Here is a 13,132-nt window from a genome sequence, read left to right as displayed (position 1 = left end):
TCAGCAATTAAGAGGGCCAACTTATTGATGGCAGGGTTGTGGGTTCAAGACCTACATTGTGCGAATAGATTGGAATAGATTGGGACAGTGGTGGCTCAGTGGTTAGAGCACTTATTGATTGCAAGGTTGTGGGTTTAAACCCTGGGTTGGCAATATGCCACTGTAGGGTCCTTGAGCAACGACACAGCGATGTCTTCCGAACTGTCAGGCAAGTAGCTAGTTGATCAATATGGGGTGTTTGGTTTTATGTTAGTGTTATACAGGTGTGGGCCTTCCCAAGCCACCTTTTTTAATCACATCATGTTTTATTCTGAGAGAAATAAAAACAGAAAAATACAACAAAAGGTTTCACATAATTAATCCTGAGGTACCAGCACCAAATAGGCAAAATAGGCAATTCTGGACACGTTCACACATACATACCATACTTACATACTCGCATACAAGTTTACAAGCTTAGGGCCTGTCCACATGTATTTGGATATATATAAAAAAAAAACACATCTCCAGTAGCATTTCTGAAATGACATGCGAGCACAAAACAGCCCAAAAATAACTCTTAAAATGCACACTTGCCCAGAAGGGGGCACAACAGCAACCTAAATTTTGATGACAAATTCCTTAAAACAGTATAACAGCCAAGATAGACCTAAACACAGCATGAATCTGAAGCACATTTTCCAAACAAAGATTTGAGACACAGCAGATCTTCTTAACTTGACCTCAAGCACAGACTAGATGATTTCTACTCTGAAGCGATGAGACCTCTGAATCTCACATGTTGTGTATTTGTAGCCAGGCTTAAAAAAAAACTTAAAACACTGAATTTTCACACATTTCAACAATTTTCACTTTCAGAAACCTGTTTTTTGGGTTTCAGTGACTGAACGCTGTATTCATGTGAACAAAAAGGCACATAAAAAAAATTGTTGGGCTGAGCTTTAGAGACATAGAGTGTAGAGGCCATGTCTATATGTGTAAAATGTTCGTGACATGGTCAGAGTTGGTGCAAAGCATGGGGTCGGCTGTGCCAGATTGGCTGGTCACTTTTAAAGTTCATCCCTCCCACTTCTCACTCTCTCCCTCTCTTTGCTCCTTGCTTTAGGTGTTTGGCTCCGCCCACTCCGGGCAGGAGCGACGGTGCTGTCTGGATCCTCTTTTTCCTCCTTTACCACGCTCTGTCCATCGGCTGCCCACATGGCCTCCGCTTCCTCCCGTTCCTGACGTCACATAAATAAATCACATTTAACAGCATGCTTACATTATTGTCTGGTTTACAGTAGGGGGCGCTAACACCCCACAAAGACCTCACTTTTCTGAAAAAGTGGAGCTAAAATAGACATTAAAATAGAACAAAAAACAGACTTCATTTGTAAAAGAAGACATTCCCCCTCGTTAGCTCTGTACTGCTGCCTCAAGGCTAATGGAGACTTTTACCTTCCCTGATCAGCACTGTACACAGTATCTGCATATTTTAAAGACTTTGCTCAAATTTAATGACTTTTAAGTCCTTTTAAATATATAAAGTCCTGTCCTGTTCACACTGTACACATCAGACTTCAAATACCACTCGGAGTCATGCCACATGCAGAAGTTCTCTGACGACACTGCAATTGTGGGGTGTGTGCGTAATGATGATGAGAGGGAGTACAGAAGCCTGGTTGAGGAATTTGTGATGTGGTGCAAGATGAACCATCTGCAGCTGAACATCTCCAAAACCAAGGAGATGTGCATAGACTTCAGGAGGTCCAGGCCCTCTGCTCAGCGGCCAATCTCCATCGAGGGGGTCGACGTGGAGGTGGTCAAATCCTACAAATACCTTGGTGTGCACCTGGACGACAGGCTGGACTGGTCAGTGAACACTGACTCCCTCTACAGGAAGGCTCAGAGCAGACTGTACTTCCTCAGAAGGCTCAGGGCTTTCAACATCTGCCAGAAACTCCTCCTGATGTTCTACCAGTCTGTGGTAGCCAGCGTCCTCTTTTACACTGTTGTGTGTTGGGGAGGCAGCATCAGCAAGAGGGATGCTGGACGACTGGACAGGCTGGTGAGGAAAGCTGGTTCTGTGCTGGGATTAGAGCTGGAGTCCTTAACACCACTGGCAGAGAGGAGAGCCCTCAGTAAGCTGCTGAACATCATGGACAATGTTCACCACCCTCTGCACAGCACCATCACCAGGCAGAGGAGCTCATTCAGCGGCAGACTGCTGTCCCAGTCCTGCTCCACCGACAGACTCCGAAAGTCTTTTGTTCCTCAGGCCATAAGACTGTTCAACTCCTCTCAGCACAGCAAACTAAAGACTCTGTGAAACTTTTTCATTCCGGCCACTCTGGCCACACCATGGACACACCCCCAGCTATGGACACACTCTCAGACTTGCTGATGCCTAGAACACTTTTTATAGTTCTACCATATTTTGCACTAGTAGTTCATTCACTAGTTAATTCATCTACTGTTTACGTATCTTTTGCACTGCGTAATTTAATTTAAATTATTATATAACTGTGTATTTGCACTTTCTGTTTGGCTGACATCAGTTATCCTCACATTATGCACATCAACTGGTGTTCACTGTCTATTGTGTTCAACTGCACTACCTCCATTCTCCATCTCCATTACACACACACACACACGAAGACTGTACATTTACACTGTATATTCTATTTCTTATTTGATTGTATTTATATGTATCTTTATATTTTATATTTTATCTTTTTTAACTTTGTGTATTGTGTAACCTGCTGCTGGATGCCAAGAATTTCCCCCCGGGGATCAATAAAGTATCTATCTATCTATCTATCTATCTATCTATCTATCTATCTATCTATCTATCTATCTATCTATCTATCTATCTATCTATCTATCTATCTATCTAATTACTGTGGTAAAAAATGACATACTAGGAGATAGTATACAAAAAGTTTTACAGAAGTGAAAAATAAAGTGAAACGGCTAAAATTAAATGCTCCACACTACTAAAATTAAACGTTCAGCACGGCTAAAATTAAATGCTCCACACATCTTAAATTAAACACTCTGCACTACTAAAATTAAACGCACAGCACGGCTAAAATTAAACACTCCAGATGGCTAAAATTAAAACGCTCCGCACTACTAAAATTAAACGTTCAGCGCGGCTAAAATTAAACACTCCACACGGCTAAAATTAAACGCTCCACACTACTAAAATTAAACATTCAGCGCTGCTAAAATTAAACACTCCACACGACTAAAATTAAACACTCTGCACAACTAAAATTAAACACTCTGCACTACTAAAATGAAACGCACAGCACGGCTAAAATTAAACACTCCACACGACCAAAATTAAACACTCCGCACTACTAAAATTAAACGTTCAGCACGGCTAAAATTAAACACTCCACACGACTAAAATTAAACACTGTGCACTACTAAAATTAAACGTTCAGCACGACTAAAATTAAACACTCTGCACAACTAAAATTAAACACTCTGCACTACTAAAATGAAACACACAGCACGACTAAAATTAAACACTCTGCACAACTAAAATTAAACACTCTGCACTACTAAAATGAAACGCACAGCACGGCTAAAATTAAACACTCCACACGACCAAAATTAAACACTCCGCACTACTAAAATTAAACGTTCAGCACGGCTAAAATTAAACACTCCACACGACTAAAATTAAACACTCCACACGACTAAAATTAAACGCACAGCACGGCTAAAATTAAACACTCTGCACAACTAAAATGAAATGCACAGCACGGCTAAAATTAAACACTCTGCACTACTAAAATGAAACGCACAGCACGGCTAAAATTAAACACTCCGCACTACTAAAATGAAACGCACAGCACGGCTAAAATTAAACACTCCACACTACTAAAATGAAACGCACAGCACGGCTAAAATTCAACACTCAGCACAGCTAAAATCAGATGCACTGCGTGGCTACATTTAAACACTCCACATGACTAAAATTAAATGTTCAGCATGGCTCAAATTAAACACTAAGCACGGCTAAAAATTAACTGCTCAGTGCAGCTAAAATTAAACACTTTGCACAATTAAAATTAAACACTCAGCACAGCTAAAATTAAACACTCCGCAGTACCAAAATCAAACACTCAGCACAGCTAATATTAAACGCACTGCGTGGCTACATTCAAACACTCCAAATGACTAAAATTAAATGCTCCACACAGCAAAAATAAAAACCTCAGCACAAATAAAATTTAAAAATCAGCATGGCTAAAATTAAACACTCAGCACTATTCACTTATTTTAATTTAATTCCAGACAGTTTAAGATATTTTTAGACCTTGAATATGTAAAACTAAATTTAAGAGATTTTAAGTCTTTTTAAGGACCCGCAGGTAGCCTGTGTACAGTCATGTACTGTCAGGTTATCAGTGTCAAATGTGTGTAAAGAGTCTCTCACCATATCTCGATGGTGTTTTTCTGTGGTGAACCACAGTGCTAGTGCACATCTGCGGCCGGCTGTAACCGCGGTGACGCCGTGAGGGTTTACGGGTCCGGAGGTGAAACCAACGAGGCGCCCACAGCTGGGCTTCACCCTGGCCTGCAGAGAGAGAGCAGTAAACTGATTAAGAAGAGGAGAGTTTAGAGCATATGTTAGAATGATCATATTATTTTGTTATTTCATGTGCCAAAAAATATAATGTACATGTTTGAATGATATAAAATAACAGATGCCCAAAGTTAAATGAAAACATACCCATTAATTATGTATTATGTATTATAGCCTTAATTATGTATTATAGCCTCACTTTCCCTCCTGCCTGCCTGCCTGGTCAATGGTCATACAGCAGTTTTCCAAGATAAGTTCCATTTAGAACAGGCCTCCAATGGTTGAACAAAAAGTGTAATCCATGTGTTCAGTGTTGTCTCCAAAACAGTAGATGCAGTGCTCAGACCATATGTTGTACATTACATAAACTCTGTCTGCATGGCACGGTCCTAGAATGAAGCCTCTACTGAATCTGCCGCACAATAAATCCTGCAAAGTCTGCTGAAGACAAGCAGTCCAAGAGCACAGATCACTGGAACTGTGTAGTCTGACAAGACCGAGACAGGCGACTGTCCCTTGCAAACAAAAAGTCAGTGGTGGTAGCATCATGGTCTGGGACTGCATCAGTGCTGTTGGCACTGGGGAGCTGAATTCCTACAAATTCGATGACTAAGAAACTTAGAATGTTCTGATGTTATCTAGGAGGTCAGTGACGTTAGTGTGTGTGTGGAGGTAAGAATGAGTAACTCACTGTGACAGTCTTGGCGTCTCTGTCGGTGAAGAACAGCTCCCCTCCTTCAAAATCTTCATTCAGGTACAGAATTGCACTGAAATGACATTAGGACACAATCAGCTGACAGCATTCACTGTGTGAACATCTGATATGTTTGTACACATGAATATTCTGTGGACAAAAATGCCCATTTAGACACCTGCCCATTTATTTTTTAAATCTCAGGGGTACTTCTACAGATGTGTGGGGGAGAGTGTTGTGTGCTCCAGCACCAACGTGTGGCCGGAGGCTGCGGAGCATCAAGTGCAAAACAACCAGACTTAGAAACAGCTTCTTTCCAGAAGCTGTAAGACTCTTAAACTCCACATAAACAACACACTGCACTGACACTTTACAAGGACAATTACTGTTTACAAACACTGTCACTTTAAACCGCACTGATATACTTCATCCCATTTTATGTTACAGATATGCATTTATAATCATCATGCTGCTATAGCAATTTGCACTTTGGACTTCATGTTGCTGCTACTTCCTTACTCCTCTATATTTGATGTATTTATCTTGATATTGATATCTATTTTATTATAATTAAAGTTTTATTCTGTTTTATTTCGTCTTTATATTTATCTATTTCAATTTAAACTGGACCATGAGAATACGATTTCATTCCACCTCATGTATCGCATGTGATGTAAAATGACAATAAAATCTCCTTAATTAGGTGTTTATGTACACACATACAGTCATCGCCGAAAGTGAAACATTTCCAAAAAAATATGTAATATAAATAAGTATTACAATTACACGTTTTGTTAAGCACATTTCCTTCCTTTGTATTGGAACAACACAAAATAAGAGAGAAAAAAAAACATTTGAGAACAAAACTTAGGACACAGAGACATAAAAAACTGTAGACTGCAAAAAAAAGTTTTATTATACATAAGTAACCAAAACCCTTCTTGAAAAACATCTCGTAGACAGATGAGACCAAGACAGAGCTGTTTTTTTTTATAATACATATGTTGGCTGTTTACAAAGATATAAACAAAGTACCTACAGTCAAACACGGTGGAGGTTCAAAGAAGGAGAGTTTGGGGTTGTTTTGCTGCCTCGACTATGTGCAACATTAAATTTGAAGTTTAACAAAGGATTTTGGGTCTCAATGTAAAGCCCAGTTTTAGAAAGCCAAGTCATGGGTCCTCCAGCATGACAATGACCCTAAACATACTTCAAAAAGTGCCCAGAGATGGATGTAAACAAAGCTCAACAAATCTGAAGTGCCCAGTAGTTTTGATCTAAATCCCATTAAACACTTGTAGAGAGATCTTAAACTTTATAACAAAACATGTGTAATTGCAATCATTATCTTGGTGAAATAGAAAAAAATCAGTGGCCATGACTGTATATATATATTGCACCTGAGGTCTCTGTGTGTGAAAGCTGGAGCTTCTCTCCAGCACTGCCGAGTCTCCGGCTCCAGTATGCAGTTATCCACATGAACAGGATGAGACAGATCCATTCGTCCATCCTGATGCCCTACACACACACACATAAACACACACACACACACACACACACACACAGAATCAATATCTTAAGAATATATCTCACATATCAAATTAATTACTTTAAAGCTGATGTCTGCAAGTTTTGAGATTTGGGGGATTTGGCACCCTCTCTGGTGAGAATGGGTAATTGCACAGAGCATGCAGAAAAATCTACTTTACATGGTGTAAAGTTGTAGTGTGTATACCTGGAATGGCGGAGCGACAAACGAGGTGTGTGTAGGAGAAGTAAAGAGCTGAGTGGCTCCTGAAATATGAATGCATTAGAATTCTGGCTCTCTCCCCGATCTCGTGCAGCAGCCTGGCATCTGACTGGTTCACCATTCCATCCTGAGCCAACTGCAAGAGAGAGATGCATTCTTATAAAACATTTGTGTAAATGGCTATAAATAGGGCTGCAACAACTAATCACTGAAATAGATTAAAATAGTTTTTTAAATAGTTGGTACTGTATTTTTCGCACTATAAGGTGCACTTAAAATCCTTTAATTTTCCCAAAAATTGTCAATGCCCCTCATAATCTGGTGCATCTTATGTAGGAATTTTACCAGTCAGGTATTAAGGAGCCGTAAAACCACTCCACTGAAGTACAGCCTTATACAGGGATTTCAGTTTAGTCCTCCAGCACCAAGAACGGGAGCAGTATTAGCATTAGCTGCTAGCCGCGCTAAGCACTAGCTCTTTCGCCATTCAGAGGTGAGTATATCAGACTTTAGCCTGCGTGTTTACAGTGTTACAACAAGCTACGTGGGACGAACCGCTAGCTAATATCACCTGGCTTACCGGAATACTCAGGGTTACATAGTATATGGGTTGATGGCTAATTTCGCTGGTTGACCATGTGACAATAAAGGCAATTCTATTCTATTCTATAGCCCTGTTGGACGGCATTAGACGCTAACCGCAGCTAGTGCTAGTGGTGAGCTGCTAAAGCCTGCTAAAGTATATCAGACTGTAGCCCGGCTAGCACTGCTGGAGCAGCATTAGCACTACCCATTAACCACACACAAGGTACGAGGGACGAACCGCTAGTTAATATCACCCTGGCTTACCGGAACACTCAGGGTTACATAGTATAGTGCTGTTGGGCAGCTAGCGCTAGCGGTTAGCTGTTAGTGCCTTAGTGATCTGGAAATCTAAGCTTACTGCAAATAAATGGAAAAGCTTTACTCACCCGAATAAACAGATTTCAGGAGAAAAATCTGTGTAGATTAACATCCAGCACTCGTTTGATTTTACAGTTTTGCTTACTTAGCTTTATAGTCCAATATAAACATTATGTATGGAAACAGACCAGAAAATAGATATTAATCAATAGTGCGCCATATAATCCTGTGGGCTTTATAGTGCAAATAATAATATAATTAATTTAACAATTGATTAGTTGTATCTAAGGTCGTGAACTGATGGATGGACATTGTCCTTCATGATTTTCTGTTAAAGAGCAGAATTCATGGTTCCATCAATTACAAAGCAGCCCAGAACAGATTCTATATACATGCATTCTTGATGATTCTACAGGTCTGGCAGTAATCAGGCCTGGTTGTGGTTAGTAGTGAAATAGAACTCAGCTTTCCCAAAAAGTGTTTTGAATCATAGTTAATTCATAAGGGCCAATAACTTTTTTCACATAGTGGCTGGTTTGGATTTCTTTTTTCTTTTAATAAATTAAATTATCATTTAAAAACTGCTTTTTTGTGTTTATAATAATAATATAATTCTTAATAAATATAATTATGAATTAAAATCTGTAAAAGGTAAATATTTTTTAATGGCACTTTAAAGTATCAGTGTTTTGCATTTATTTTAATTATTAAGTGCAGTTTTATGTGCCTTTACAGTAGTTGTTTCACCTTAAGAGCTCTTAGAACAGTCAGGCCCTCAAACTTCTCATTAGGGGTGTGGGGAGATCGTCTTCCCTTGTATCCGTCTCCAACGGATGCAGCCACCTGAGAAAATACGCATGATTCAACAAACAGTCTGTTGGAGTACTGTTACTGATGCACATGTGACATAATGATTTTTCTAATTTATTTTATCTCATTTTACCCCCTCCCACCCGGTCCCTCCTCCATCACTTGTAATGCTTCCAACACTAGGAGGGTGAAAAGTATCACATGCCTCCTCCAGTACCAGCGAGATCAGACTCCGCCCCCTTTTCCAGCTGCCGCTGATGCTGCAGCATCACTGGGTAACAATCACAGCGCACTCGGAGGAAAGCGCAGCGACCCAGCTATGATACATCAGCTAACAGCATAACACTAAAAGTGATGATAGGAGAAAGAGAGAGAGAGAGAGAGAGAGAGAGAGAGAGAGAGAGAGAGAGAGAGAGCATGGCCTGTTCTACTCTCTCAGACTCCTGCTGCTGATGGAGAAGCAGCGTGACCCAGGATTCAAACAAGCGACCCTTATATATATATATATATAAGTATGTCATAGTGGCAATGCTTTAGAATATGATAATTATAATTAATCATAATTCTCACGCTGGCCAGCTGCATCACAGTTCCACATTCAGACTCGGACAAAACCCCATCCAGAACGACACGGTTTGTTCCATTCAGAGTCTGGTCGTCCATCGTTATTGTCACCCCAACCAGGGGAACTGGACCACCTATAAAACAGAGAGACAAAAGAAAGACATGGAGGTCTTTTGGATTCATTTTTTTTATCAGCAGAAAGTTTAGCCATTAGTTTAAAAGCATTTTCACATTTGAAAGTTTGATTCAGACCATGGTTGTTGCAACATTAACATTAGCCAATGTAAGAGAGGCCTTCAGTTGCTTTGAAGTTACCCTGAGGTCCTTTATGGCCTTGTAGACTATTATACACCTTGCTTTTGAAGTGATTTGGTTTAGATTTTCCTCCATGTGTACATTATTTGTCGGAATGTGATTTGGCGGAGTCCAAACACCTGATCAACATCTGTTTTTACCTAAAAATACCAAGAAAATACATACTTTTGCCACTCACAAATGTTAATATTAAAAAATTCAATAAATAAATGACCAAGTATAATATTATACCCATGTTTTAGAAGCATTAAAATTCAGTCTGAATACACTTACCAGCATAGAATCCACTTTCATCCACTTCTAACAGTCTCTCTCCTTCCTTTAGTTTCTCATTCAGCTGTTCTCTTTCTGCTCTGAAATTGAGAAATTGAGAGTTTAGGGTTAGCGCATTAATTTCATTACAGAACGTTAATGTGATTCATTACACGACTCTGTGACATAGTACACTGCCGATCAAAAATTTTACAACACACCTAATGTTTAGTTGTTCAGTAGAAGTGCTGTATGGCTTAGAGAAGCTGTTTTTTAATGTTCTCATCTTTGCAATGGCATCATTACTTCTTATCACTTTACCTGTCAGACCTCTAATTCTTCTCTTCACTGCTAAAAACTGAGACTTCAGTGTTAAGCTGAGCTAAAAGCTAAAGCTGTTGCCATGTGGGTCAGCCAGAGTACAGTTGAGTACAGTATCACCATCCATTCCAGCACTGCTTTACTACCAAAAAGGCTTTGAATTTCTCATTTTTATCATCCATTTTCTCTGTTCAGTTTATTACCATTGATACAGACCACCTGACACATCCAGCCATTGTTTTTAAAATAAACGCTGCCAGTCAAAAGTTTTAGAACTTTTAGAAACTGCTAGGGCCTTTAAAAACGAACTAAAAACTGAGAAGTCATTTTAGTATTGTAAAAGAGTTTAAAAAAAAAAAAAGAGTTCAACAAATAGTCCATTGGTTAACAGCTTACAGCTGGTAAGTAGCTTTTCTCTAAGTATGTTTCTCTAAGTACAGCAGTGCTGGAACAGATGTTTTTATTACTGCACTCTCTACTGCAGCTTTTACACACTTACAGTACATTCACACTTTCATCATAATAACCAGACAAAGACACAGAAACACAAAAACGAACTAAAAACTGAGAAAATAAATTTTGTATTCCAAGGTGTTTAAAAAACAGCAACAAACAGTCCATCGGTTAACAGCGTACAGCAATAAACTTTAAAAGCTTTAAAAATGGATGAAAAAAATTGAAAAATTATATTATTTTCCTTTAAGTGAAGCAGAGCTGAAACAAATTGTGTTACTGCACTTTCTACTGGAGCATTTACACTCTTACACACAGCACATTCACACTCTCATCATAATAACTAGAAAAAGACACAGAAACACAGAGAACTCTGTAACTATTAAAAGTAGAAGTCTTTTCTGTAGAGAAATTACAGATGAAGTCAGAGAGCGGTGAGTATCGTTTTCTACACCTTTAAAAGACTCTTGGAAACTGGAGGAAACTGCTACAGACAGACAGACAGACAGACAGACAGACAGACAGACAGACAGACAGACAGACAGACAGACAGACAGATAGATAGATACTTTATTAATCCCCAATGGGGAAATTCATTTGTCCAACAGCACACAAATAATAAAAATAATAGTAATACTAATAAAGAAGTAACACAAAAAGCATACACAACAGAGTCCACACCCAGGTACAAAAAAAGTGCTAAATGGTGCTTATTAAGTACACACATCAGGTGTTAAGCAGTCTAATTCCAGCAGGAACAAATGACCTGCGGAACCTCTCAGTCCTGCAGCAGAGAGAGAGGAGTCTACAGTCTAGAGTCTAGAGAGGAGACTACAGGAAGAGTCACGTCTGGCTGACCCACATGGCAACAGCTTTAGCCTTTAGCTCTTTAGCTCAGTCTCAGTTTCAGAAGTGAAGTGAAGAGAATTAGCGGTCTGACAGGTGATGTGATAAGCAGTAATAAAGTAATTGATAAGAGGAGAAAATTGAAAAACAGCTTGTCTGGTCCATACAGCACTGCTACAGTTTTTATTTCTTTTTAAAAGCCATGGCAGTTTACTGCTGCTAGCCTTTTTTACCATTTAAGTTCACTGGATGTTGTACTATTTTAGGTTTATTCACTGGATCTAAAGAGCTTAAGTTGTAAAAAAACAAACAGTAGGCCAAAGTGCCCAAAAACAGCTAGGCTTAAAGGAGTTATAAGCATGTCCTCGTGTCTGCCCCACTCACCTCCAGCTTTCCCTCAGAGACTCAGGAACGACGCCCTCTGGTGTCCACAGGTCCTGCAGGGGAGGAGGGGCAGACCATGTTTGGTTAGTGGGAAACGGATAAGGGATAAGGGAAAGGTGCTAACAGTGTAAACGTAGTTAGATAACAGGGCTGTGCTGTACCGGGTCAATGAATTTAAAATCCAGGTTTTCCACTCCAAAATAGAGCAGTTTCTTCTCTGCTAACGATCTGCTGACGTATCTGGCGATCTCCTAAAAGTTCAAAAGCAGAAATAAGAATTATTAATGCAGGATATCAACAATAAAAACAGCTAAAACATGTCTGTTGGTTTGCTGTTCAGTTCCAAAGCTGTGGAGCAAATGTAGCTAACAATATAAGAACTGATCTGCTATAATAACATGAACATTATCAGCTCCACTGATCATATAGGACACTTTGGCCTTGCCTTTGAGTGTAACCCTTCCCTTTTTTTGCTCCCTGAACCTTGAACTCTTTCACAATTACAGCCCCATCTTGGAATATGGGCGTGTCATCTGGGAAGAAAAAATCCATTGATGGAATAACCTGGTCTATATTCAGTATATTCAGGTAGTCAGCTGACCTCAATCTTTCAGCACATATCATAGACTGTATATAGCTGGACAGAGCATCGTCTCTCAAAAGTAAAGCCACCACAGGTCGGGCGCCCCCTGCTGTTCGGTTTCAGAAAGCTGTGTAACCCCTCCCATCCCCATAGGTATCAAATGGCAAAACAGACAACTTTCAGTCACGTTTTTTTTACCAATATACTGTAATTCTACCTCCATTATTTAAATGCAACAGCTAGTGTAACCTCTGCTTATATTGTCAATTTTTTTATCCCCACAGAATTCATTTTTTAAAACATTATTCAGCTCTATTCAAAAAAGGTGTGGTTATTGTAAAAGGGCTGGTTATGGGCGGGACCAAAAACAGACCGTCAGCTCCCCTCCGCTCCACTCTGCAGCCTGTGACCTCAAGGCAGCCCTCAGGGGCGGGGTTATGTAAATGAGTAGGCTGTCTCTCCACAGTCTTTCTCCCTCCTCTGGTCTCTACTGCGCTCTTCAGACTCGGGTTTCAGGATCACCAACATGGTGGAAGATTTTGGCGTCATTTTCATTAAATGAATGGGAACGACGACACGGCGTCCATCTTTTTTACAGCTTCTGGCACATACTGTTGCTAAATCTAGACCTGACCAAGTGCAGCATCAACCCCACATCATTTACTTACTTAAATC

At 39.8% G+C, this 13,132-nt stretch overlaps 1 protein-coding gene across 1 annotated transcript in view; it reads right to left on the bottom strand.

Moving 5' to 3' along the window:
• Positions 1 to 285: 285 nt before the first annotated feature.
• The window catches only part of p3h3 (prolyl 3-hydroxylase 3), a 30,114-nt gene continuing 17,267 nt past the window's right edge, over positions 286 to 13,132 (bottom strand). Inside the window, exons 8-17 of the mRNA XM_049480499.1 lie at positions 12,036 to 12,125; positions 11,875 to 11,927; positions 9,892 to 9,971; positions 9,310 to 9,437; positions 8,677 to 8,772; positions 7,012 to 7,162; positions 6,677 to 6,794; positions 5,274 to 5,349; positions 4,433 to 4,573; positions 286 to 1,220 (exon numbers count right to left, since the gene is read on the bottom strand). Coding sequence (XP_049336456.1) covers positions 1,050 to 1,220; positions 4,433 to 4,573; positions 5,274 to 5,349; positions 6,677 to 6,794; positions 7,012 to 7,162; positions 8,677 to 8,772; positions 9,310 to 9,437; positions 9,892 to 9,971; positions 11,875 to 11,927; positions 12,036 to 12,125 — 1,104 coding nt within the window. The 3' untranslated portion in view covers positions 286 to 1,049. The remainder of the gene's footprint in view (positions 1,221 to 4,432; positions 4,574 to 5,273; positions 5,350 to 6,676; positions 6,795 to 7,011; positions 7,163 to 8,676; positions 8,773 to 9,309; positions 9,438 to 9,891; positions 9,972 to 11,874; positions 11,928 to 12,035; positions 12,126 to 13,132) is intronic.

The sequence above is a fragment of the Astyanax mexicanus genome, chromosome 6 (assembly GCF_023375975.1).
Source record: "Astyanax mexicanus isolate ESR-SI-001 chromosome 6, AstMex3_surface, whole genome shotgun sequence".
Classification (NCBI taxonomy): Eukaryota; Metazoa; Chordata; class Actinopteri; order Characiformes; family Acestrorhamphidae; genus Astyanax; species Astyanax mexicanus.
This window is presented reverse-complemented; position numbering and strand designations above follow the sequence as displayed.